General features: G+C 52.6%; 1 protein-coding gene across 2 annotated transcripts in view; it reads left to right on the top strand.

The window, feature by feature from the left end:
- Positions 1–27,329, top strand: part of LRP5 (LDL receptor related protein 5) — a 107,399-nt gene that overhangs the window by 74,539 nt on the left and 5,531 nt on the right. Inside the window, exons 11-21 of one of the 2 annotated variants that reach the window (XM_038563697.1) lie at positions 873–1,057; positions 5,438–5,761; positions 6,971–7,170; positions 12,323–12,531; positions 13,726–13,916; positions 14,541–14,750; positions 17,847–17,972; positions 21,069–21,305; positions 23,690–23,830; positions 25,638–25,874; positions 26,083–26,222. In XM_038563697.1, coding sequence (XP_038419625.1) covers positions 873–1,057; positions 5,438–5,761; positions 6,971–7,170; positions 12,323–12,531; positions 13,726–13,916; positions 14,541–14,750; positions 17,847–17,972; positions 21,069–21,305; positions 23,690–23,830; positions 25,638–25,874; positions 26,083–26,222 — 2,200 coding nt within the window. The remainder of the gene's footprint in view (positions 1–872; positions 1,058–5,437; positions 5,762–6,970; positions 7,171–12,322; positions 12,532–13,725; positions 13,917–14,540; positions 14,751–17,846; positions 17,973–21,068; positions 21,306–23,689; positions 23,831–25,637; positions 25,875–26,082; positions 26,223–27,329) is intronic. The other variant, XM_038563698.1, reaches the window with a different exon arrangement.

Genomic DNA, 27,329 nt, shown 5'->3' with positions numbered 1-27,329 from the left:
TCGCCCCACTTGGATTCCAGAGTGCTCAGAAAGGGCTCCTCACAGGCCTCTTAGGCAGGGTGTCACCTGCTTTGCCAGGTACCTGCTTTTATCTGTAGGTGGCCAGGGGGCCCTGCCCTGGGCAAGGTGTCCAGAGGGGCCAGGGTGGAGTCTCCTCTGCACCAGAGCTTTCTGTGCCACAGACACAGCGCTTGCTCCCTAACATCAGTGATGTGTACAGCTTTCCCTAAGCCCTGCCTTTGCAGGCAACTAGTTAGGAAAGGAAGATTTTAGGATGGCAGAGTAGAGGGAAAGGCCGAGTTTTAGCCAAAAGGCAAGGAAAATGCACACAATTCTGGAACGGGGTTCCTTTTTTTGGAGCTGCTGAAGAACAAAGAAAGAGGACCCGTTGGAAGCAGGAAAGCTGAGTTTGGATCCTGGCCCGGTAGTGCTCACTGGCCTCAGATTCTTATCTTCTGCCCTCTTTGAGTAAGGGGATATCTTGTATATCTTGATTTGCCCACATTCATCCTGGCTTCCCCGTCACCCTGGCATCCTGTCCAGCTTATCTCACCTGGGCATTCTATTACATGGTCACTCCAGCTGAGCACCCGGCTTGTGTCTGTAAACAGATATATTCGCACTTACCCTGCAGGTGAACTGTTGTGGGAATCCAGGAGGTAGGAGGCATCGCAGTGATGCACCTGGGGGATGTTAGGGTTGTGGGCGGCTCCCAGGGTGTTGCCCTGTTCCTACTTCCTGGAGGGATATCACCAATGTGGCTTTCTCCAGGATGGAGAGGGCCACGCCGAGGAGACGGTGGTGGTCGTGTCCTCCTGCCCTGTAATGAGTGGACGCTCCTGAGCCCGCCCTGCCCTCCCTGTGTCTTCCAGCTACATCTACTGGACTGAGTGGGGTGGGAAACCCAGGATCGTGCGGGCCTTCATGGATGGGACCAACTGCATGACGCTGGTGGACAAGGTGGGTCGGGCCAATGACCTCACCATCGACTACGCTGACCAGCGTCTCTACTGGACGGACCTGGACACCAACATGATCGAGTCGTCCGACATGCTGGGTGAGAGCCAGGTGGGGTCCTGCTGGGCTGGGGCCTCCTGCGGCTGAGATACTGGCTGTCTCTCAGCCCCTGCTGCACCATTCCCTCTGACTTGCAAGTCCCAAGGCCCCACAGGAAGTGTGCACACAGCCCTGGCTGCCCATCCAGCCTTGTCTTCTCCCAGGGGCTGTCCCCTTCCACCCTGTGCCATTGCTCTAGGCATGTCGGCCAAAGCCTTGGTGACAGCTGTTTCTGCACACCTACAAGAGCTGGGGCCCAGCTAAGCCCTGGGCCAGGACCCTAACATGGTGTAGGTTTTCACTGATGGAGAAGCTAGGGCCCAGGGAGGTCACTGGATTTCTCTGAGGTCGCAGAGCATTGCTCAGATTCCAGGGCTACACACATAATCTCCATATGATCCTGGGCACCTACCATGTGCTGGGCATTATTGTGGGACCCCTCACAGGCCACCCCCAACATCCTGGGATTAGGTAAAAAGAGAAAAATACCTTATTCCAAGTCACCTGCCAGCAGGGGCAGGGCACACAAGTCTAGACTCTGTACAGCTGGAGGAGAGTGGTTGTGTTAGCTGTCTCCAGTGATGCACCGGGTGATAGGGCTGCCCTGTGTGATAGAGAGAATTTAATTTTCTGATCACTGATGCTGCTCCCCTGTGATGAGTGTGGTTGTACCCATTTTGCAGGTAAGAAAACAGAGGCATAGGCTGGTTGAGAGGCTTATGCCAGGTACTGTGTGAGCAGAACCAGAGCTAGAACCCCAGTGTCCTGGTTTCTGCTCAGGGCAGGCTGCAGCCACCCTGAATGCTGACTGTCCAGGTTTCTGAGGCTGATGGCAAGGTTTGAAGGTGTCTTTGAGACAGCCACCCCAGCCCCACAGTGAATTACAAGAGGCTGGTGCCTGATGAGGAACCCATCACTGAACAGCAGGGGTTGCCTGAAATAAGGAAGCTCACTGATTGCCCTGGGGTGGGGGGGTAGACATACTTGGGTGGAAATCTGCAGGAGCCCCTGAAAATTGCACAGCCCTGCAGACCGAGGGTGGGCCCGTGCCGCAGGCCTGCCTATCACTGCTGTTGCACACTCTCTATTTAACACCGCAGACATTCCTGCACTGGGGGCCTCACTGTCAGGTTGCAGTCCTGGCCGTGTCTTTTACTGTGTGACTTCAACCACGTTACTTAACCTTCCTGGGCCTCGGTTCCTTGATACTGATGGCACTTTCCTCCCATAGCTGCCATGGGGAGAATTGAATGAAGCAGTCAGGGTGAAAGCACTTCTCCCTGATGACGGTTGTTGGGAACCTGCTCCTGGTGCAGGACCCAGGGGCACGTGGAGGCAGTTTGGGAGCATCTTTATGTAATAGCTGGTTTGTTCCTAATGGTAAAATAATCAACATAGGGCATTTCTGAAAACACAGAAGCACAGAAAGAAAAAGTAGTTATTCATAATTTTTATCACCCTGTGATAATCAATATTGACATGTCAGCATATTTTTTTCTAGTCTCAAAATTTTTAATTGATTTTTTTAAAGATTTATTTATTTATTTATTTACTTATTTATTTATGAGAGAGAGAGAGAGAGAGAGAGAGAGAGAGAGAGGCAGACACACAGGTAGAGGGAGAAGCAGGCTCCATGCAGGGAGCCCAATGTGGGACTTGATCCCAGGTCTCTAGGATCATGTCCTGGGCTGAAGGCCGCACTAAACCGCTGAGCCACCCGGGCTGCCCTTTAACTGATTTTGTAAAGATTTTAAGTAGTCTCTACCCCCAATATGGAGCCCAAACCTGTGACCATGCTCCATGGACTAAGCCAGCCACTCTTTTAATTAATTTAAAAGTTTTTAAAGATTTATTTATTTGAGAGAAAATGCACGAGCTGGGGGAGGGGCAGAGGACGAGGGAGACAGATTCTCAAGCAGACTCCCTGCTGAGTGCAGAGGCCAACACCAGGCTTGATCCCACAACTCTGAGATCATGACCTGAGCCGAAATCAAGAGTCAGACACTCTTCATGTCTTTTTGCCCATTTCATGATTGGATTGTTTGTTTCTTTGGTGTTGAGTTTAATACAATCATGAAATGGGCAAAAGACATGAAGAGAAATCTCACAGAGGAAGACATAGACATGGCCAACAAGCACATGAGCAAATGCTCTGCATCACTTGCCATCAGGGAAATACAAATCAAAACCACAATGAGGGATCCCTGGGTGGCGCAGCGGTTTGGCGCCTGCCTTTGGCCCAGGGCGCGATCCTGGAGACCCGGGATCGAATCCCACGTCAGGCTCCCGGTGCGTGGAGCCTGCTTCTCCCTCTGCCTGTGTCTCTGCCTCTCTCCTCTCTCTCTCTGTGTGCCTATCATAAATAAATAAAAAAAAAAAAAATTGTTTAACAAAACCACAATGAGATACCACCTCACACCAGTGAGAATGGGGCAAATTAACACGGCAGGAAACAACAAATGTTGAAGAGGATGCGGAGAAAAGGGAACCCTCTTACACTGTTGGTGGGAATGTGAACTGGTGCAGCCACTCTGGAAAACTGTGTGGAGGTTCTTCAAAGAGTTAAAAATAGACCTGCCCTACGACCCAGTAATTGCACTGCTGGGGATTTACCCCAAAGATTCAGATGCAATGAAACGCCGAGACACCTGTACCCCGATGTTTCTAGCAGCAATATCCACAATAGCCAAACTGTGGAAGGAGCCTCAGTGTCCATCGAAAGATGAATGGATAAAGAAGATGTGGTCTATGTATACAATGGAATATTCCTCAGCCATTAGAAATGACAAATACCCACCATTTGCTTCAACGTGGATGGAACTGGAGGGTATTATGCTGAGTGAAGTAAGTCAATCGGAGAAGGACAAACACTGTTCTCATTCATTTGGGGAATATAAATAATAGGGAAAGGGAATATAAGGGAAGGGAGAAGAAATGTGTGGGAAATATCAGAAAGGGAGACAGAACATAAAGACTCCTGGGGATCCCTGGGTGGCGCAGTGGTTTAGCACCTGCCTTTGGCCCAGGGTGCGATCCTGGAGACCCGGGATCGAATCCCACGTCGGGCTCCCGGTTGCATGGAGCCTGCTTCTCCCTCTGTCTGTGTCTCTGCCTCTCTCTCTCTCTCTCTCTCTCTCTATCATAAATAAAAAAAATAAAAAAAAGAACATAAAGACTCCTCTAACTCTGGGAAACGAACTAGGGGTGGTAGAAGGGGAGGAGGGCGGGGGGTGGGGGTGAATGGGTGACGGGCACTGAGGGGGGTACACTGGGTGTTATTCTGTATGTTGGTAAATTGAACACCAATAAAAAATAAATTTATTATAAAAAAAAAAAGAGTCAGACACTTAACTGACTAAACCACCCAGGCACCCCTTACTTGACTTTTTAAATCTAAATATCCTTGTCAATATCTGAAGTTTTTCTTACGTTTTTACTTTTCGAAAATAATTCCTAAAGCGTTGTTTCAAGTCATGGCATATGTAATTTTCGTTCTGGTTTCTCTCGCTTGCAAGTATCACAAGCATGTTCTCATGCCATTAACGTGTTTCCACCGACACCCTCCTTATTATGATGTAGAACATGCTCGAAGTGTTCATACAACGTAGTACAGGGTCTGACAGGTGGAGACCTGGAGAACGTTGCAGGGTGGAAGAACAGAGCTTATTGAGGTCACAGAGGCCCTGCACATGGGCTCTGCCTCCCCCATGGTTCAGCCCCCATTGGCACCATCCCCCTGAGCCAGCACGTTCACCTCCTTTCCTTGACACACAGCCGATAATTGGTAGATAGCAGGTGCATACACATGTGCTCCGCACACGGCTCTGCTACCGTATGATTATCCCATGGTTCATTTCAAGAGTCCTCTGCTGCTGGAGTGCAGGGGTGGTTGCTGCCCTGGCTTCTGTCTCAGGTGCTACTTTTGCTGTTTTAGAACTTTCTATTCTTGTGATCATACAGCATGTGCTCTTTAGGGCCTGGCTTCTTTCAACCTCACAATTGTGTGAGATTTTTCCCACATTATTATTTTTTATTGCTATGTCATTTCTGTTCTATCAAGATTGAGCATTTTTTTATCCACTCTACTACTGATGGTCATCTGGGTTCTTTCCTGGTTCTGGCTTTTACAAACAATTGCTTCTGTGCATATGATGGTCTCTGTCATTTGAGTGCACAAATGAGTGCATTTCTGCTGTGGTGTAGGAGGGGGCCTGCCCGGTCACAGGGTAGGTGGCATCCAGCTCCAGCCGATCTTGCTTGTTGTCCAAAGTGGTTGAACACTTGAACTTTGACCCAGGTTGCCAGGCAGCTTTGAAGCACGTGGCCCCGTGCTGTGGCTGGCTATGCGTTGCTGACACTGTGCCCGTGTATCTCCATGCAGGTCAGGAGCGGGTTGTGATTGCTGACGACCTCCCACACCCCTTCGGCCTGACACAGTACAGCGATTACATCTACTGGACAGACTGGAACCTGCACAGCATTGAGAGGGCTGACAAGACCAGTGGCCGGAACCGCACTCTTATCCAGGGCCATCTGGACTTTGTGATGGACATCCTGGTGTTCCACTCCTCCCGCCAGGATGGCCTCAATGATTGCATGCACAACAATGGGCAGTGTGGGCAGCTGTGCCTCGCCATCCCTGGCGGCCACCGCTGTGGCTGTGCCTCACATTATACCCTAGACCCCAGCAGCCGCAACTGCAGCCGTAAGTGCCTTGCTTTGCTCGTGTGCCTCTCCTCCATATCAGATCAGGCTGGCCCTGGGCACAGAGGCAGGAAGGAGCTTCTTAGCTGGAGGTGCCTTGGTGTTCATGGCTGGTTGAGTAGACTGTACACTGCATAAGCTGCATGTTACCTAGAAGCCTAGACCTGGCTGTGGAAACGAGGGCTTTTGCCAGTGATTGTTTTTTGTTTTTATTTTTATTTATTTATTTTTAAAGATTTTATTTATTCATTCATGAAAGACATAGGGAGAGAGGCAGAGACACAGGCAGAGGGAGAAGCAGGTTCCATGCCGGAAACCCCATGTGGGACTCAACCCCGGGACTCCTGGATCACGTCCTGAGCCAAGACAGATGCTTAACCACTGAGCTACCAGGTGTCCCTCAGTGATTGGTTTTTATACCCAAAGATCCTCCTATGGAATGTCTCTGCTGAGGGTTCAGCCCATTTCCTTGAGTCTTGATGAAGCAACAGGTCCTCTATGCAGCCTGGACCTCCCTGCGCATGCACCCCCTTTGGTCCTATTGTCCCCTTCCCCTGGGGGCCATAACCTTGAAAAGATCAAGCAGAGGTGCACATAACCCGCTGGTGGGGATGCTTGTAATGCAAGTCTCTGCTTTTGGCCAGCAGACTTGGGGCCATGACATAGTTTCAAACCACCCAACTGTAATTCTCTGACTGTGACTCTAACGGTTGCCTCCTACACATTGTGAGCAGTGCCATTTCTGCACCTAGACAGTTTTGCTCACTGCCACCCCCATACAGTGTCCCCTCTCATGTCATGTTCACTTCATACAGTTTTAGCGTTCACTTGAGCACATCTAGGCATAAGGCAAATAATATGGTTACCCGAGCATTAAGTACGTGTATGGCTGGGAGTTTCATATTTATTACCATTACCTTTCTTCTGTCTTAAGTCTTGAGAATTAAAACATGCTCTGTATTTTAAAAGAGTTCGTGCGCTTACCAAATATCGAAACAGCAGAGACACACATAACACGGAGAGTAAAATTCACCAAAGTTGTACCCCGCCCCTCCGCCACCACTGGCTCCAGTGCTTTCCCCACTGCATCTAGTAGGTGCATATGCAAATCTGCCTCTTCCAAGAAAGCGGAATGCTGTCCATCCCCACCGACCTGGCTTCAGTTGCAGACGCTGATGTGCAGCCCCCTCGTCTGTTCGCCCCATTCTAGCGCCCACCAGCTTCTTGCTGTTCAGCCAGAAATGTGCCATCAGCCGCATGATCCCTGATGACCAGCACAGCCCAGACCTCATCCTGCCCCTACATGGGCTGAGGAACGTCAAGGCCATCGACTATGACCCGCTGGACAAGTTCATCTACTGGGTGGATGGGCGCCAGAACATCAAACGAGCCAAGGATGATGGGACCCAGGCAAGTGTACCCGTTGGGGAGCCACAGGGGTCACTTCAGTGAGGAACTCCCCTGGGCAGTTTCCAGGCTGCTACCCCTTTTGCCTAGCAGAGGGGGTGCCAACAGAGCACGGCTTGCGTCAACGACCCTTTGGGCTCTAATTATGTCATCCTAGGGTATAATCTGAGCAGTGTGAAACCCTTAGATTATGATTATATGTAGAAATGGGATTTTTTTCTTTCCACAGTGGTTTTGTGCAAAGCTAGTTGCTATTGGTTATTCTGGATTTATTCTTAGTTCATAGGACTTATATAGTCAGTTTTGTTGTAATGCAACATATATGTTCCCTTTTTTTCTTTTTAAAGATTTTATTTAGGTGGGTCCCTGGGTGGCTCAGTGGTTTAGCACCTGCCTTCAGCCCAGGGCGTTATCCTGGAGCCCCGGGATCGAGTCCCACATCGGGCTACCTGCGTGGAACCTGCTTCTCCGTCTACCTGTGTCTCTGCCTCTCTCTCTCTCTGTCTCTGTATCTCTCATGAATAAATAAATAAAAAATCTTTAAAAAATTAATAATAAAAGATTTAATTTATTCTTGAGAGAGACAAAGAGAGAGGCAGAGACATAAGCAGAAGCAGAAGCAGGCTCCCTGTAGGGAGCCCAATTTGGGACTCGATCTCATGACCCTGTGATCACGACCTGAGCCGAAGGCAGATGCTTGACCACTGAGCCACCCAGGTGTCCTGCAACATATAGGTTCCTAAAACTCACTACACTGTACAGATTCACACAGTAAAATCACAGGGCTATAGGGGAAGGGGATGAGGCACACAGCACTCAAAACTCTTGTTGGCGATATATGAAGAAGAGAAAGGGACCTCATAAATACAGGCACACTTTTTTGCATATGTTAAGTGGGTCAAGACATAACTCCTTATGACCATTGCTTTACCTTGGAAAGCCTTCAAGTTGGCTGAGGACATGGGGCCAGAGGGCTGCAGCTGGTGGGTTTGCGGGAATTGACGGGAGGGAACAGTCTGAAATGGGACAGGAGTGAGGAGCCAGCAGTCACAGACAGGCGTGGCTCACGGCACAAGGGAGGTGGAAGCGTTGGAGGTGTGTGTGCTTGTGTGTTCCTTAGTGGCTCACTCCATGCTGCGTGCTGTCCTCGCCCTCTCCTAGCATTTCTCACTGGGTTAAAATTGTGTGTTGGCAAATGCAAAATCTATGTTAGGCTCAAACTAGCCCTGGTGTATTGCTCCATCAGAACAAATAAGCATTTTCAAAATGCTTATTCTAGCAGAACTAACTTCCTTCATGTTAAGTTTTTGTGGCCTTTTCCACGAAGGACATTCTCACTGTGGCCTTGGGACCCACTCGGAGTCTCCACGTGGCAGGCAGCTGTGGCTGGCATCCGCTGGTGCGTCATCCACGGACTTGGCCTGGCTCACTGTGTCAGTTTCCAAAGAATCCTTTTATGAAAGCTACAGAACCTAGGGGTCCCTCTCTCTGTGGCATGGTCAGGGCAGGAACTCACGTCTCCACAGTGAAATCATGGCACCATTACAATAGTGACACAGAGAAATGCTGCTGGTGGAGATTTTCAGACGATTTTTGTGCCTCTGAATTCCTTTGGCCATTCTCCACCCTGAATTGAGCACCAGCGCTGTGTGTACAGGCTGGGCATCACTTTCGACAAAGTATTCCATCTGACAGCACAACGATGTAGATAGGACATTGGCAGTCTGTGTCCTTGGTTGGGAATAAAAGCCTCAGCTGAGCCTGGGCAGCTGTGGTATCATCTCTGCAGGGGGCAGAGCCTGGTGGAATGGTGGGAATGCGTTCCTTTCATCCCTCCACCATCCCTCCACTGTGCAGGTGACAGTCACTTTGAGTCCTTTGGAGAACGGGAAGTGTTAATTGATGGCTGGTGGCTTCCCTGTGGAGGCAGGTACTGGGTGCAAATTGCCTTGAAGTCTCATCAAGAGGTGTTCTTTCTTAGCGTCCACCAAAAGCAGGGAGAGACTTTGAAGGAAAAGTCTTTTAGGGACACCTTCTGGGTTTCTTTTCTTTTCTTTTCCCTTCTGGGTTTCTACTTAATTTGGGACACATCTGTTTCCCTCCCTGTGAGTCTTGCTAAGCTCCACCCTCTGGTGGCTTTCATTCTTTATTAGGGATGTGCCCCCAAGGATGGATGGATGGATGGATGGATGGATGGATGGATGGATGGATTTATTTATTTATTTATTTATTTATTTATTTATTTATATTTGATGGATTGATTATATTTATTTGGGAGAGAGAGTGTGAGAGAGCACAAGCAGGGGGAGCAGTGGGCAGAGGGAGAGGGAGCTGAGGAAGGAACCCCACGTGGGGCTCGATTCCAGGACCCGGAAATCATGACCTTGAGCCGAAGGCAGATGCATAGATGCATCACCAACTAAGCTACCCAAGACCCTCCCCACCACTCAAGGATGATGTTTTAAATTATTATCTACTTGACCAAGTTGTGTTTGCAGTAAACCTTTTTTTTATTGCAGTAAACATATGTAACACAGATTTTACCATTTTGACCATTTGCACGTATATGGCTCAGGGGCACTTAGTACCTTCATATGGTCATGCAGCTGTCACCATGACCATCTCCAGAGCTCTGTCATCTTCCCAAACTGGAAATCTGTCCCCACTAAACGCTAGCTCCCCCGCCCCCTCTTCCAGCTCTGGCAACCTCCCTTCTACTTTGTGTCTCCATGAATTAGGTTTTTCTAAATACTTCATGTAAGTAGAATCATGCTGTATTCTTCTCTGTGCCTGGCGTCTTTGACTCAGTATAATGTCCTCAAGGTTCATCCACATCGTAGCAGGTGTTAGAGTTTCCTTCCTCTTAAGGCTGAAAATACTCCACAGGGGATATACCACAGTTTGCCCCTCTGTCCATCTGTTTTTTTTTTTTTTTTTAAGAAAGATTTTATTTACTTATTTTGAGAGAGAAAGAGCTTGAACAAGGAGGAGGGAGAGAGGGAAAGGGAGGAGCAGATCTCCCTGCTGAGCAGGGAGCCTGACATGGGGCTCCATCCTAGGACCATGAGGTCATGACCTGAGCCGAAGGCAGATGCTCAACCACTGAGCCACCCAGGCACCCCCTCTGTCCCCATTGACGGATCCCGGGTCCTTGGGCTGTCATGACTGCACTGCTATGGACACTCCCCCGTGGCCAGGTGCTACTTTGTACTGGTATGGAGGGGTGGTGGTGTTTGTGGTATCGAATAGGATTCTCTTAAGAACTTTTGCATTTAGGGATGCCTGGGTGGCTCAGTGGTTGAGTGGCTGCCTTCGGCTCAGGATGTGATCCCAGAGTTCTGGGATCCAGTCCTGCATTGGGCTCCCTGCAGGGAGCCTGCTTCCCTCTGCCTATGTCTCTGCCTCTCTCTCTCTCTGTCTCTCATGAATAAATAAAACCTTTAAAAAAAAAAAAAAGAACTTTTGCATTAGCCTAAGTTTTGTTACTGATATTAAAATTGGAGTTTGCATTTTATAGCTGGCTAGTCGTTACAGCTCATCTGCCCTGGGAAGAGGTATGAGGGTCACCTCATACCACGTATGTTTCTTGGCTGGTTGTTCTGATGGCTGGTGTCCCAAAGTCTGGTTTTATGCCTGGGCCCTCACAGACCTGCCCTCCACAGAGAGCCTGATTCCTACTAAGGCCAGCTAGAACCTTGCTTTACTCCCAGCCTGGCAATTGCTCTGGGCTGTGGTCTCTGGCCAGAGTCTGTGGCTTTGGGGAAGGGGATGTTTGCAGTTGGAGCTGATGCTTGGCTCCCAGAGCCCCCAACTCTTGGGGATATGGCTGTTTTTACCAGCAGGGATCCATGGCCCTCGAAAGCAGTTCTCTGTGTTCAGACGTGAATCACACGCTTCTAGCAGCCCAGTGTGGCTGGATCAGAGGCTGCTGTTTGTGGTTTGTGTGTGGGGTGGTGTTCCTTTCTAGCTGGGTTCAAGAGGCTGGGCTTCTTTTCAGCTATAAGCCCCTTCTTGCCCCAGGAGACTTTGTTTTGACTGTTAACAAGAGAAAAAATTTGCAGTGACTTCTTAGCAGAGCATCATCTTAATGATGCCTTTCTTAGAGGGAAGGACTTTTCATCTAAACCCTTGGTGGGACCTCTGGGAAGTCCACTTTGCACCAGGTCGTGTCACCTGAGAACCTGAACACAGTCTTTCAGGGTACCCCCGAGGGACCCACATGCAACAGAGAGCCAGGCTTCTGGCCTGTAGGGGAGATGAGGGTGACATTGGGCTCTCCCCTCCTCCTGTGGCATTTTGGAAAACGCATTCTCTGTCGGGAGCTCCAAAAGCCAGGGCTCGACCCTGCTACACAGCAGATGGCATAGAGTCAGGCAGAGTTCTCCAGAGAGTCTCCCAGGGCAGAGACCCAGGGTGTAGACAGAACCACTGCTGGGAGAGGTGTCTGGCCCCTTGCTCTGGAGGTGCGCTGTGTGTCACCCATCCACCCTTGCCAGGGCCCGCAGCCCTGGTCTCTCCCTCAGGGAAGAGGGCTGCGAGAGGTGGGCTTCTGTTCAATACATCTAATTGTCCTGGCACCCTGAATTTAAAAAATGACAAGGTTTGAAGTTCTTTTTTTTTTTTTTAAGATTTTATTTATTTGTTCATGAGAGACACACAGAGAGAGGCAGAGACACAGGCAGAGGGAGAAGCAGGCTCCCTGTGGAGCCTGATGCGGACCTTGATCCCAGGACTCTGGACACTACCCAGGTGTCCCAGGTCTGAAGGTCTTAATCCAAAAGCATGAGTCCAAGATGATAAGCAGGAAGAGAGATGTCTTGAGAAGGAGGCTGTGGTTTGTGTGTGGGGTGGTAACTGTTGAACCATCAGGTGGCCCTTCTGTGGGGCAGGAACGGGACCCAGAGGGCATGGAACATGACAGCGCACTGCGAATTTCTTAATGAGTGGGCTGGAGATTTGAGCTAATGGGCGAGCGCCCTCCCAGGAGCTGCTGCTTGATCCATCTTCCTCTCAGGTGGACACAGGGGTGCGCTGATCCAACAGGAAAGGTCCCCAGACAGGGCAGGAGTCTCGACTTTCATTCTGGACTCAGGCGCCAAAGCCTCCACCCTCTCCTGGGGTCTGTAGCCAATGCTCGTCTCTTCCTGTCTTACAGCCCTTTGTTTTGACCTCTCCGAGCCAGAGCCAAAACCCGGACAGGCAGCCCCACGATCTTAGCATCGACATCTACAGCCGGACGCTGTTCTGGACGTGCGAGGCCGCCAATACCATCAACGTCCACCGGCTGAATGGAGACGCCATGGGTGTGGTGCTCCGTGGGGATCGCGACAAGCCACGGGCCATCGTCGTCAATGCTGAGCGAGGGTGCGAGGCCGGGGGTGGGCAGGCACTGCAGCGTGGGGTTTTACCTCAGCAGGGAGACATTGGAAGGACATAGTTTTAATTAATAGGTTTTGCACCATCCCCATCAAATTGAACCAATGCAAAAATCCCTTCCATAGCATGCCGGCTGATGGCTGTTATTTACTTGCATACGTTCCACCACAGGGAGCTCACTCCTTTCCTGGGTGCAGCCCAACTCCTGAGAGCTTCCTCCTTCCATGAAGATGTAGGCAGACTTGGAGGGTCGCGAAGGGAATAACCAGGGCAAGAGGGAGACCAGAAAGCCGCGTGACATAAAGCTCAGAAATAAACTTAAGCATGCGGAGGTTTGGAGGTGGGTGGCAGGCACATGGCAGCCACTTCAGATACCTGCAGGGCTGCCATGCCAGGCGGGACTCAGGCTTGTGGAGGCACCACTTGGTGGAGGGGTAAGGACAGCTAGTGTGAACACAGGTCCTGGGCTGGCCGGGTGCAAGTTTGAAACCTGACCCCATCACTTACTGCCCTTGTGACCTCAGGCAGGTGCTGTAACCTCAGGGATTTGGTGTCTTTATCTGAGAATTGGGGATGATGATGGTATCAGCCCCTGCAGCCCACAAGGGCTTGGGGAACACAAACCCATTTATTTCAGGTGGCTCCTTAGCAACCTAATGAGTGTCCCTTGAGGCTGACCTCCATGGAGGCAGGGACTTCTTAGCTGTGGAAGGGGACAGAGCGTGTGCTCGTCCTTGAGGCTGTCACAACAAATGACTACTGGCTGGGGGGATTGAAAGAACAGATGTTTGTCCTTTCACGGTTCCAGAAGCCAGAAGTCTAAAGTCAAGTGTCAGCAGGGCTGTGCCCCTCTGGAGGCTCTGCGGGGACCCTTCCTTGTCTCTCTTCCAGGTTCTGGGGGCTCCAGGTGTTGACCAGATGGTCTCCCCTTGATTCTTAATTGCATCTACAAAGACTCAGTTTCCAATTAGGGTCACATTCTGAGCTCTGGGCAGATATGAATTCTTGGGGGACACCCTTCAACTCTGTACAGTCTTGGGGGCCAGCCCTGACGGGCCAGGGCCGTGTGACTGTTATCTTCCCAAAGGCCTGCTGGATCAGGGGCTTTGTGCACTCAATCCTGGATGAAGACATGGCAGGTCAGGATGCAACACCTGACCTTCACCTGCTCCCCTCCCACAGGTACCTGTACTTCACCAACATGCAAGACAGAGCAGCCAAGATTGAGCGTGCAGCCTTGGACGGCACTGAGCGTGAGGTCCTCTTCACCACAGGCCTCATTCGGCCTGTGGCCCTCGTGGTGGACAACAGGCTGGGCAAGCTCTTCTGGGTGGACGCGGACCTGAAGCGCATCGAAAGCTGTGACCTGTCAGGTTGGTGCCCTGGGGGCCCCCCCAGGGGTTGGGCTCCTCCGCAACCAACAGGTCTGACCTTCCCAGGGCCAGCCAGCCTCCCTTGTCATCAGTAATTTTGGTACCAGCCACCACATGCGTCAAGGATCTGTTTCAGGTGGGCACTGTATTGCAGCTTTGTGTCTACAATATATAGTCCCAGCCAAGAATTCCAGGACACAGATCGTGAATGATCTCCATGTGGTGAGGCAGAAGAGGAGTCTCAGAGAGGGTGGGTGACCTGTCCAGGGTCCCATAGCGTGGGCTGGAACAGGAGTCTGACCCCTCCACCTCCAGCACCCACACTTGTAGCTACTCTGCTGCGGGCTGCCTCTTAGACTGGGATGCCCTGAGGCTGGAGAGGTGCTTCGAGGGGTTTTTCTTCCATACGTGAGGTGAGGTAAGGGAGGGGCCGGCCCAGATGGGAGCAGGGCTGTCGGAGGGCTGGTTTCAGATCTGTCTGCTTCCAGGGAATCTGCTTTAGCTCCTGGCCCTGGCCAGAGCACAGAATCCCCCAGGGTCGCTGGCAGCCCTCTGTTCTGAGATGAGCAAGGGTTGAGCTCTCAGGGTCAGCTTCCACTCAGGGGGCATTTGTCTCACTTGCAGGGGCCAACCGCCTGACCCTGGAGGATGCCAACATCGTGCAGCCTTTGGGCCTGACCATCCTGGGCAAGCACCTCTACTGGATTGACCGCCAGCAGCAGATGATTGAGCGTGTGGAGAAGACCACCGGGGACAAGAGGACGCGAGTCCAGGGCCGAGTCGCCCACCTGACCGGCATCCATGCTGTGGAGGATGTCAGCCTAGAGGAGTTCTGTACGTGGAGCAGGGGAAGTGTTGCGGGCAGGTCCCCGACAGGAGGGTGGGCATCTGTGCAGAGCCCTGAGCCAACCCCTCTTAGCAAGTAGGAGGCTGGCCAGTGCAATGGCTGCGGGGCTGGCTGTTGGCCGGGGCCACTCTTAGGCCCTCATTGGGCGCCTCTGTCTCAGCAACAGATCCAGGTTTGACTTCCTCCTCTACTACCAGCTGGACAACCTGCTCTGCCTTTCAGAGGTCCTGTGATTAGTTTTACACACCTTTAAATTAGCATCCCTTTTAATTAACTCCAACTCAACTGGTGAGTAGCCTTAATGCTCTGTAAAACCCCTCTACTGTATATGGTAACAAAACCACAGGCATGATAGCTCATCACACCCACTGTGCTGAGTGAGGATCAGGCTGAGGAATGGGATTTAGGATTTCACATACAACAGTCTGGGCTGTGCCCAAGGGCTGGGAGAGAGGGACCCCTATACTTAAGACCTCTTGTTCCTCCACCCTCTCCATTTATGGCTGTAGATAGATGTAGGGGCATGTGTGCATCTGTCTTTCCACTCTGTATTCAGTAAATATTCCCCAGCTACCAGCTAGATGCTTGCTACTGGGACAGAGTAGTGAACAGGGCCATCACTATCTCTGTCCTGTGATGCCTCTGGTCTGGCTTCCTTCAAACTGCCTGTCTTCAAGGCCCTGGGGGCTGCCCCACCTGCCCACCTCACCTGGGCCCCTCACCCTCCCACTGGACATGTCCACTCCTCCCCAGAGTCCTTGTCTCTGATCCCCTTTCCTGCTCTGAGTGAATCCTGCTAATTCCTTGGCTTCCCCTCAGCCCAAGTGTCGTGTTCTCAGTGGATAAGCTTCTCTCTTGGCCTCCTTGCTCAGCCACGCCGCTCTGAAGGCTAGCACCCGGTCCTTGTGCTCAGTGCATCACTCTTTGGTTTTTTAAGATTTTGTTGATTTGAGAGAGAGAAAGAGAGAGCGTGAGCAGGGTGGAGAGGAGAGAAAGAAGCAGACTCCCCACTGAGCAGGGAGCCTGGTGCAGGACTCGATCCCAGGACTCTGGAATCATGACCTGACCCGAAAGCAGATGCTTAACCGACTGAGCCACCCAGGTGCCCAAGTGCATCACTATGTTATGCGTGTTATTTTACTCTAATTCTGCATTATATCCGAGGAGAGCAGGGCTCAGAAAGGGTGTTAGCTTTCCTTGTCAAGTGGCTAGTACACAGGGTGGGGCTTGGGTCTGGGGGCCTGGGTTTCCACACTGGGCTTTTCTGATGCTTACCTCCTGTGGGGTAGGTAGATTAGCAGCTGAGATCGGCAGAGGTGTGTGGAGTACAAACACGTGGGTCTGAGTGGGGTTCTGGGGCTCCCTGCTCTGAGCTAGGGATGTGACCTGTGACAAACTGAATTGGTCACTTCTGTGGCGACTGTTGGGTGGCTGGTTCCTGTCCTGTGGGTTCTTGGTCGGGTCCTGGATAAGTGAAGTCACTGGGTAAGTGACTTCCAGATGGCTCAGATGCCCGATAGATGGGTCAGAGTGCCTGAGTTCCCGTTGGCCCCTCATACCATTGTCAGTGAAGCCACAGATTCTTGGGTGTCACAGCCTTCAGAATGGCTGGCATGTGGTCCAAATGGTGAACTTCAAGGCCACGGATGTCCAGACCTGCTGGTGTTGGCGCAAAGCTAGGCACATAACCAGCAGCTCCTTAGACCTGAGGGGGTGGGAGAGCCAGGAAATATTTAACAAAAAGGGATGAGGTTGGACACTGGGGTGCCCGTGTGCATGCAGTTGTGCAGTGTCTAGGGTGACATGACGTTTTTGAGGAGGCTGGGAGATCCTTGAGTGTGCTCCCCTGTGTTGATTTGGGACATGGAGCACCCAGCCTGCTTACTCAGGAAATTCTACAGTAAACTCTAAACCAGAGGTGGCGCTCCACGGCCTCTGGTCCCCATCCAGACATCTCCTGATTCTGTAAATAAAGTTTTATTGGCACCAAGCCATGCCCATTGGTTAATGTGTCATGTACAGCCACCTTCATGTGACAGCTGGCAGACCTGTGATGGATGGTCTGGCCCGTCAAGCCAAAACTACTTACTTTCTTGTTTATAGGAAAAGTTTGCTGACCCCTGCTCTGAACCATGATTTTTATCACTTTATATACTTAGTCCTGGAGATTGAGGCAGGCCACTGATTTTTCTGTGGGGTTGGGGCTTGGGCTCACGCTTTCTCTCATTTCCCCTCACCTGAGGGAGGGCAGGCGCCTTCCCAGGCTTCACCCTATTGTTAGGGTGTTAGTTAATCCAGCTAATTGAATCAAAAACACCACATTCCTTGGGGATTCGCTGACCTGGTATTTATCCCCATGTACGTTAGCTTCCTGTGGCTGCTGTAACAAATCACCACAAACTGGGTGACTTAACACAACTGAAGTGTATTCTCCTACAGTCTGGAGCCCAGAAGTCCAAGAACAAGGTGGCAGCAGCATTGCACCCCTCCTGGAGGCTGTGGGTGGGAACACTCTTTGCCCCTTCCAGTTTGTGGTGATTGCAGGTGCTCCCTGGGTCAACAGGGCTCCAGTCTCTGCCTCTGTCATCACACAGACTTCTCCATGTCTTCACCTGTCCTGTGGTCTCTTACAAGGACACCTGTCATTGGATTTAGGGCCCACCCAGAAAATCCAGGATGATCTCATCTCCAGATCCTTAATTTGATTACATCTGTGAAGACCCTTTTTTCCAAATAAAGTCACACTCACAGATTCCAGGCATTAGGATGTGAATGCGTGGAGGCCGCACACCATGAGAGACAGTGCAGAGTGGTGGTTGTGGGTGCAGTGGGAGCTGGTGTAGACAGGCTGGCTGTGATGAGAGTGCTTTTAGCCTCCATTTTCCTTCTGTAGAATGCACATTGTTGAGAAAGTAGACTCTGTAGGCTGCCCTGGAAATTAAGTGGGATGATGTGTAGGGGCTTGGCCACAGGAGCACACATTCTTGTGAGTTCTCACCTGGCCTTTATTTCTAGCACCCTCTGGGCTGCAGTCTTGAGGTGAGAGGCAGAGCCTGACCCCCTCCCTCTTTTTGTCTCTACAGCGGCCCACCCGTGTGCCCGGGACAACGGTGGCTGCTCCCACATCTGCATTGCCAAGGGAGATGGGACACCACGGTGCTCATGCCCAGTCCATCTCGTGCTCTTGCAGAATCTGCTGACCTGTGGTGGTAGGTGTGATCTCAACACTTTCTTTTGGGACATGGACAGGGACTGGATTCCTGTCTGTCAGGTCCCTCCCCAGCATCCTTTTAAAATCACAGTCACTGTGGCATCCAGTCTCCAGGGACAATTGTCTCTCTGTCTTCCGTCCTTTTCCAGTGTATGCATTCAGGGCTATGAATTTCCCTTGAGATACTGTTTTTGCTGCATCCTACAAATTTTGATAAGTTCTATTTTCTTCTGTTAGTTCAAACATTATAAAATTTCTCCTAAGACAATTTCTTTGGCTTCTGAGCTATTTAGAAGTATGTTATTTTAATATCAAAATAGTTGGGGATTTCCCAGCCAGCTCTCTGTTACTGATTTCTAGTTTAAAGATTTATTTTTATTTGAGAGAGAGACAGAGAGAATCCAAGCAGAGGGAGGAGCAGAGGAAGAGAGCATCTCTAGGAGACTACCTGTTGAGCACAGAGTCTGACGTGGGCCTCAATCCCAGGACCCTGAGATCATGACCTGAGCCAAAATCAAGAGTTGGATGCTCAACCAACTGTGCCACCCAGGAGCTCCTGCTTTCAAGTTGAATTCCGCTGTGGTCAGAGGAATACTTTGTATGGTTTCTATCCTTTTAGCTTTGTTCATTTGTGTATTACAACACAGCATGTGGTCTTTCTTGGCAAGTGCTCCACGTTGAAAAGGTTGTGTTGTCTGCTCCCTTTGGGGGAAGTGTACTGTAGACATCAGTTAGATCCAGTTGATGGATGGTGTTGTTCAAGGCTGTCTATATCCCTCCTGACTGCCTGTGAGCTCTCAGTTAGGAGGGTGTTGAAGTCTCCAACTCCAATAGTGGGCCTGTCTGTTTCTCTTTGTAATTTTGTCCGTTCTCCCTCCTTCCACCCTTGATCCTCTTCTTCCCTAAAGCTGGGTGGGGAGTGGTCAAAATGTAAGCTTTGGGGTCAGACATATCTGGTTCAGATCCTAGCTCTACCACTTCCCAGCTGAGCAATCCTGGGCTGGTCACTTGGCTTCTCTGAGCCTCCACTTTCTCTTCGGTGGAACAGAGAGTTTGAGAGTGCCTGGTAACCTTGGAGTCGTCGTGGTATTAAGTAACATGCATTTTTGCGGGATCCCTGGCATGTGGCACACAGAAATGCTAGCTGCTATTGGTTGTGGGACACTGGGCAGTCATAATAAAAAGAGACAATTGTTATCACTGTGATGAAGCCCAAATCCCAGGGTTCCTCTCTGCTGCCCCCAGTGTCCTCCAGGTAACATTGAATCCTCTCATTTACTCTCTTTGAGTTCCTGGGTGCTGGTTTTTATCCTGTCCTGTTTCTGCTTATCTTCACCCCTACGGCCCGGCCTGCACACTGTGTCCTACCCACAGCAGGTGCTCAGCATATGCCCGTCAGTACACTGATGCCTGTTCTCAGCTCACCCTGCCCCTGGAGATAATATCCACTGCCCAGGAGCCTGGGGAGTAGGACCACAGGGTCTGTCCTTCTGGAGCTTTCTCTTGCCCTGCCTTACACTCTGAACCCCCAAGAGTGGTGCGCAGAGAAGAGAGGACATTTTGTGCCTGTCCCCCGCTACCTTGACCCTCCTGAGCTCTTTATGGCTTTTCTCCAAATTCCAACCCCAGGGCTCATGTGGTTTTGTGGCCTGAGTGGCTTGGCAACTCCCACAGATGTCCAGGCTGCCTTGGCAAAGAGGGGACCACACAGAGCACTCAGCCGTCCCTTGGACTGCAACCCTGGGTCTCTATGTGAATGACATGAATGACGGGAACAATGTGCCCCCTGCCCCTTCCCCACCGTGCCCTTAGCCCTTCAGACTGGGGCTGCCTGGCTACTTCTCTGGGGAGAGCATAAGAGGACGAGAGCTCTGAGGGACTCTTGGGGGTGACAGTGGGCCCTTGTGCCTTGTGAAGTGGCAGGAACCAGATGGTGGAGGTACAACCACATGCTTCATTCAGCATTCTCAGGGCGCATCAGCCCCAAAGCCATTTGAGCTCTTCTGAGCCATGTGCAGTCACACACCCCCACGCTTACTTTGCTGTCCTGTGAGGAGCATAGGATGTAGCATTGTTTCCTAAACTTCTGTTTTAGGAATGAGGGAACAGAGGCCCTGAGAGGTTGGGACGTTTGGTTGAGCAAAGTTGCCAGGGGGAGCCTACGTTCAACCCCAGAGCTGTCTAGCTCCCACATGGTTCTACCCTGCTCTCCAGCTGTGTCCTGGCCTGCACTTGGCCTGCACTGAGGTAGTCAGACATGAGGAGTAGAGCGACTTGCCATGGTCACCAGGAAGGAGTTGGCCCCTGGTCCCCTGTCTCCTGTTCACCCAGTTCCCCACCTTCAGGTGACGTCTTCCACCAGGAGCCTTCCTACTCCCTCTTGCACTCTCCCACCATGGTATCCTCGCTTTCCCGCCTCTCCTTAGCCTTCCTCTCAACAAGATGCCTGGTAGGTCCTCCACTAGCCCCCCTGCTGTATCTGTGGGCATGCTGGCCACTCACAGAGTCCCAGCCCCACTGCTCCAGCTGCCTGAAACCTTTAATGGGTGCAGGTCCTAAGCACCTGCTTTCTGACCCTCCATCTCCTAAGGGGTGTGTGTGTGTGGGGGGGTGTATGTGCGTGTGCATGCAGTGGATGCTCAGGTGTGGCCAGCCAGGTATGCACACAGACCTGGGACCCCAGGGAGGCAAAGGTGAGGCTCCAGTGGGCATCCCCAGAAACCTGGTCCAGTGCCTCCAGGTGCATGTGAGGAGACTGGAGACCTACAGGAGTCTGCCTTGGCTTCTCAACGGTCAGGGTCGAGTTTCCAGCCCAGAGCATTTCCTGCTCAACTTGGTGTAGTGTTTGCAGCTTAAAGCTCACGTTCAAATCAGCATCCTTTCTCCTCCACAGTAAAAAAGCAACAAAGATTCACGTCTCCTTTCAGCAAACATTTAGGATCCCCGCCTTCATCTTACTCTGGGGCTGGAGGCGGGACAGCGGCAGGTCACGCTGCAGTGGAGACCGCGTGGATATAGCACCGTGATCGAGCCGAGCGTCTCCTGCTTGGAAGCCCAGCAGGGTGGTGCGTGATGGTGTTTGTGTTCTCCGCAGAGCCTCCCACCTGCTCCCCGGACCAGTTTGCGTGTGCTACCGGGGAGATCGACTGCATCCCCGGGGCCTGGCGCTGCGACGGCTTCCCCGAGTGTGACGACCAGAGCGACGAGGAGGGCTGCCCCGTGTGCTCGGCCGCCCAGTTCCCCTGCGCGCGGGGCCAGTGCGTGGACTTGCGTCTGCGCTGCGACGGAGAAGCGGATTGCCAGGACCGCTCGGACGAGGTCGACTGCGACGGTGAGGCCGGCCCCGCCTCCACCCCGCCTCCACCCTGGCCCCACCTCCTCTCCCCCGCACCCCGCTCCGGCCCCGCCCCCACTCCCTGAGCCGCCTCTGCTGCACCAGAGCCTGCTCCAGCCCCGCCCTTCCGTGGCCCCGCCCCCAGCTCTGCATGACCTACCCCTGGCCCCTCCCTGGTCCCGCCCCCACTCCCTGAGCCGCCTCCACTCCATCAGACCCTGCTCCAGCCCCGCCCTTCTCTGGCCCTACCTCCGCTCTTTGCCCCTCCTGCCCCCACCCGCCCCCACCCTGACCCTACCCCTACCCCAGCCCGCTCCCGACCCTTCTCTTACCTCTGCCTGGTCCCACCCCTGCCTGCCCTGGCCCCGCCCCCACTTCTACCTGACCTTGGACCGGCCCCTTCCTGGTTGCCGCCCTCCCTGAGATAACGGCCCCAGCAAGCCACTGGCCCTGCCCTCCTGGAGCTTGGGCTCAGTCCAGCCACACAAGAGTAGGTTTGGTGTAGAACCTTTGCCAGGAGCAAAATTGTCAGATCCTCAAGGATCCTTTTAGGTCCACTGAGGAAAACCTTGCCATCCACTCTGTCCTGTCCTGCAGGGCAATTTGACTTGAAGGCAGACTGTTAAGAGTCTATCTTGCCTTCCCTCATTGGAGCTAGAGTTTCACAAAAACCCAAGGCAAATCCAGTAGTCAGCAGGATTTCCATGGTGCACACTCTATTAATCTCCATCCCAAAAGGTAGTGCTGTCCTCCACAGAGCAGTCTGTAGGATAATGCTTACTCCTGGGTGGTTTCTAGCATCCCACTGAGCCGAAAGTGACAAAAAGATTTGCTTGGTCATCCCCAGTCCACTCTGACCAGCAGGATCTTCCTTTAGACCTTAACAGTGAAACCTCATCTGTGTGCATCCTCTGAATTTTCTTTTTATAAATGACTTGCTCAGTTGTTTCCTGCCACGTATCTATCGTCAGGGCCATGGCCCGATGACTGAGCTATTAGTGGGTTGCTCTAACTGCCCCCAACAGCTGCCAGATGCTGTTCTTAGATAACTCACGTTATCTAACTAACTATCTAACTCATTGGTCACCGTCCCCTGTCCCCATTCATGATATGTATCCATTTTGTGGAGGATGAGGGCCTGGGGGTGGGGGGAGTGACTTCTTCAGCTGTTTCTATAAAGCTGCAGTTGTGAAGTCTTTCCTGCCTATGGACCCTTTGAGGATTTGATGGAGGTGGGAGACCAGAGATTGGCAGACTGCTTACAGCCTGAGTGCCAGATCCAGACCTCCACCAGTTTTCCTCAAGTTTTATTGGAACATATCCAGGCTCATTTGTTTACGTATTGTCTGTGGCTGGTTTTGCATTAAAACAGTGGAATTAAGTCATTACAATAGAGACCTGTGGCCCTTGAAGCCTAAATACCTATTACCTGGCCCTTTACAAGAGTTTGCTGAGCCTTGCCACCCACTCTTGCCCTAGCGCAAGTGTTTTGGTGACAATCTCAGAGCAGGACAGGAGCCCTGATGAGGCACCATTTCCCTGCCTCTTCCCCTGTAAATGTTTATCCCGGTGCAAAGTGCAGTGCTGACCGCAGGCACTGTTTCAGGCTCTGGGCTTTACCGTCTTTTAGAAGCTTCCTCCCCTGTTCTGTTACCAACAAATTGTCCCACCCACTGAAAGGACAGGTTTCCCTCATCTCTAGTTCCCAGGAAGGGGCACTCGGGACAGGCCAGGGCAGGTGGGGAGCTGAAGTAGCAAGCCCTGGGGGTGGGTGATGGCTGAGCCTCCCCAGGCAGTGCCTTTCAGTGCCTAGAGCTGTAGCTCCTTCCAGGTCAGCCTTCTGGAACATGGAGTGAGACAGGGACAGCAAGCCATACCCAGCCTTCTTCCTCCTAGTCCAAAAGGCTGTGAACTGCCTTTGCCTTCCTGGTTGAGCTCTGCTCCGCCTTCCTGATTCTCCACCCACGGAGCTGTGCTGAGATGTATCACCTGTCTCCTGCCTCACCCATTCTGGATCATTCCTACAATTGGCTCTTACCTCCCCATAACTCAGGAGAGCCTTGGGGCAGGGGCTGTGTTAGTCCTGGCTCTGCATGGGCTGACCCGTCATGGTAAGAGCTGATAAATACTTCCTGGGAGTCATTGAGGTCTCTTTCCTGCCAGTCCTACCCCAGCTATACATAGACATTGGAACAGGGGTCATTGAGGGGAGGGTGGAGACTGGATTTGCTGTGACCACTCCCTGACCCCATCCTAGAAAGGGTCCCATTTGTCCATTCTGCTTTGGAACCCAGACCTTTCAGTTGGGTCTCAGTGGCGGGGCAGGGAGCAATGGTTGGTGGCTATGCACTTAGCACACCTGGCTGCATCATACCCTGTAGCCTCTCTGAATGCAAGACTCCTCCTTGCAGCCGTCTGCCTGCCCAACCAATTCCGATGTGCCAGTGGCCAGTGTGTCCTCATCAAGCAGCAGTGCGACTCCTTTCCCGACTGCATCGACGGCTCAGATGAGCTCATGTGTGGTGAGCCAGCTTCCTGTAGAGGGTTCACCCTGGGCTGGGTTCCTCCCCACAAGGGTGGGGTCTCGAGGGAGGAGGTATGCTGGGGGCCAAACGAAGAGGCTAGAAGGTTGGGAGTACTCAGCCTGTGGAGGAGGTGGGCAAGGGAGGAAGGAGGAAGTGGAGGCAGTTGTGAGGCTGAACTAGGATGGAGAAAGAGGATTGTGAGCCATGGAGAGACAGGCCCCCTGTGGAAGAGGCTGACTGCCTGAGAAGGAATGCTTGTGCCCACTAGGACCTCACTCAGCAGCATCTGTCAGGCAGCAAGGTTACTGATGGGACTTAGGGTGGCCCCTTCCCTGGCAGACTGTTCTCTGGCAGAGGAATTGCAGTATGCAAATGCACACATATGCTCCATACCTCTTGAGTGATGCAGCCTATACAGTCAGGGATACAGGAGCCACAGGATGTGAGGCCAGGGCAGTCAGGGAAAGCTTCCTGGCGGTGGTGGCTCTTGAAAGCCTGTCTTTGATTCTGACAGGAAGAGAGCTGGAGTCCCAGACAGGAAGTGGGAATGTGTACACATGTTTGGCGACATGGGCTCTCTATTTACCGTAGAGGTACCTAGGCTGAGAGCTGACTACAGGAGAGAGGTCTTATGGGCAGGGAAGGAGGAGGGGTCCCCGAACACTTTTGTACCTTCAAGTGAAGCCAAGTGAGGCACCTCAGTTACTATCTCAAGAAATTGGGTCCCTGGGGTCAGCGGGCAGAGATGGGTGCCACCAGGGGTCTGAAGCCCCACCCCGTTGCTGGGCATGTGTCATTCTGACAGTGTCTCTCTTCAGCCTCTGGCATGGTGGTGGCTCCAGTGTCGGGGGTGACATTTATCCACAGTCTGGTCCTGTCACCCGAGCCAACACTTTTCCTCCTTCCCTTTGGGTTTAGGCTGGCAGGAGGGTCACAGTGGCTTACCCTTGGAACCATTGGGCCAGCCTAATGGGAAAGTGAATGTCCTTTTGTCAAAGTTGACTTGAGAGCCTCCATGCTCCTGCCCTATGCCCCAGGCTTTGACAGTGGAGCCAGTTGAGGACTGTCCCCTCCTGGCCGGCACACTGTCAGGGCACCCAGAAAAACCTCCAGGTACCTTGTAGTCCTGAGCGGGCTCTGGCTTCGCAGGTTGACAGAGCCCCAAGCCCAGGCCCTATCACACTCTGCCCCTCACGCTACTCTCATGGTGGGCCGCTGTCTCAGGCAGGCATGGGGGGCACCGTGAGCCCTGTTGTGGTGAAGCCCTCCACCCGTGGGTGCCTCCGTCAGCCCAGCGCAGTCCCTACACGTGGGTAGTCCCCAGCTAGACAGGCTCATGGACCCTAGGCCTTGCCTACCTGCCCCACACCTGTGGCCCCATGGTCAGCTCCAGGTAACCGGCTCCAGGGGCCTCCTGGCCCTGCTGTCTTAGGGGCGTGACTCACAGAGCTTCCAGGGCGCACACTCTCAGCCACCCAGAGAGCCCCCAGACACAGGGGTGAATCTGAGGCTACTGTAGAGGAGTTGCTGTTGATGGGTTGTTGGAAAGTATGTAAAGCTTAGCCAGCCGGGAGGGGGTAAGGGAGGGTGGTTGGAGAGGAGGAGGGAAGAGGTGCTCCAGGCAGGCCAGGTAGGCAGGTGTCAGTGGTACTGAGGTCATGTGGTACCCCAGCACCCCAGCATCTCCCTCTTCCCAATGGGTGCTGTGCCTGCACCAGCCCCTTCAGGGCACACAGTATCCACCCCCAGGGGTGAGCCTATTCCTTGGCGCCTAATGTCCCTTGTCTCATCTGTTCTCTGGCAGAGATCACCAAGCCACCCTCCGATGACACCCCGGCCCACAGCAGTGCCATCGGGCCGGTCATCGGCATCATCCTCTCCCTCTTCGTCATGGGCGGGGTCTACTTTGTTTGCCAGCGTGTGGTGTGTCAGCGCTACACGGGGGCCAATGGGCCCTTCCCGCATGAGTATGTCAGCGGGACCCCCCATGTTCCCCTCAATTTCATAGCCCCTGGCAGCTCCCAGCATGGTCCCTTCCCAGGTGAGGAGCTGATTGATGTGTGCGGGGATCCTGGGCAGAGGTGGGCACGGTGTGGGGCGAGGGGGCAGAGGGGCCTATGGGGGCAAGGACAGGACAGGACTCGTGCCCCTGAGCCTGGGTCCTACGGGCAGCAGGAGCCACAGCGTGTGCTGTGTCTGTCTGTGAGCGCCCTGGCCCCTGACCTGCCTTGTCCCTCTCCCCCGGGCAGGCATCTCATGTGGCAAGTCCATGATGAGCTCTGTGAGCCTGATGGGGGGCCGGAGCGGAGTGCCCCTCTATGACCGGAACCATGTCACTGGGGCCTCGTCCAGCAGCTCGTCTAGCACCAAGGCTACACTGTACCCACCGGTAAGTGGGGGCGGGAGCAGGCTTGGCCATCTGGGGTTCCTCCACCATCAGTGGCTGGCCAGGGGCCACTTCCGATGACCTCAGGGTGCCTAGAATTATTAGCTGTCCTACCAGCACAGAGAATGGTGCGAGTGTTCACTTTCTTCCTTGTGTGTGTCTTGTCATCTTTCTCCTATGGCATTTTTTTTTTCTGTTTAGAAGGGGTGAAAAAAAAAAGAAGGGGTGTATACCCCTTATTCATTGTAGCTAATCTGGAAACCTCATAAAAATATCACGGATGGAGTCTCCCCCACAGTCCCACCTCCTGGGGTTGCTGTTGGCATGTCAGTGTCCCGGTGAGCACCTGTGTTCCTCACAGGGCCGCCCCTGTGACTACTTCTTGTAGGGCCAGTCTGGACCAAGTGCTCCAAGTCTGCTTATGTGACCTCTCCTTAGGGTCTCTGCTACAAGCATCCTATTTTCCCTCCCCACTGCTGGGTCCCAGGAAGTACCTGGATTGTTTTCCAAAGGACTGGCACTCACAGGTGACTTTTGTGGCTGAAATACTCCAAGGAGCCCACGTAGGGTGAGGACCTGGCCTGGCCCCATGCTATAGAGAAATGACCATACAGAGGGTGAAACACTAAATCCCCCAGTGTCCCCGCCCCCATCCCCAGGATCCTGCCAGGGGACCTCTCCTGAGGCTGGCTAGGAGGGACATTTGCAAGAGTACAGCCCCAGGGAACTTGATTCACGAGAGTCAATCTATGTAGACAAACATCAGGGTCTGACTTTATGTAGTTCTATACTTTTTAATCCTTAAAGACCTGACTTCCTGCCACATTTGCCCTTCTAAGGTGAATGTGGCCTCCTGTGCTTTCTCTGGGGTCTCCAGGAAGCTGCCCCTGCCAGAACTGGTGTTTCTGCCTTCCTGGTGTCTTCCATGTCCCGCTCTCCCCACCTTTTTTTAAAATTTAATTTTATTTATTTATTCATGAGAGACAGAGAGAGGCAGAGACAGAAGCAGGCTCCATGCAGGGAGCCCGACGTGGGACCCAATCCCGGGACTCCAGGATCACATCCCGGGCCAAAGGCAGGCACCAAACCACTGAGTCACCCAGGCGCCCC

The sequence above is a fragment of the Canis lupus genome, chromosome 18 (genome assembly GCF_011100685.1).
Source record: "Canis lupus familiaris isolate Mischka breed German Shepherd chromosome 18, alternate assembly UU_Cfam_GSD_1.0, whole genome shotgun sequence".
Lineage (NCBI taxonomy): Eukaryota > Metazoa > Chordata > Mammalia > Carnivora > Canidae > Canis > Canis lupus.
This window is presented reverse-complemented; position numbering and strand designations above follow the sequence as displayed.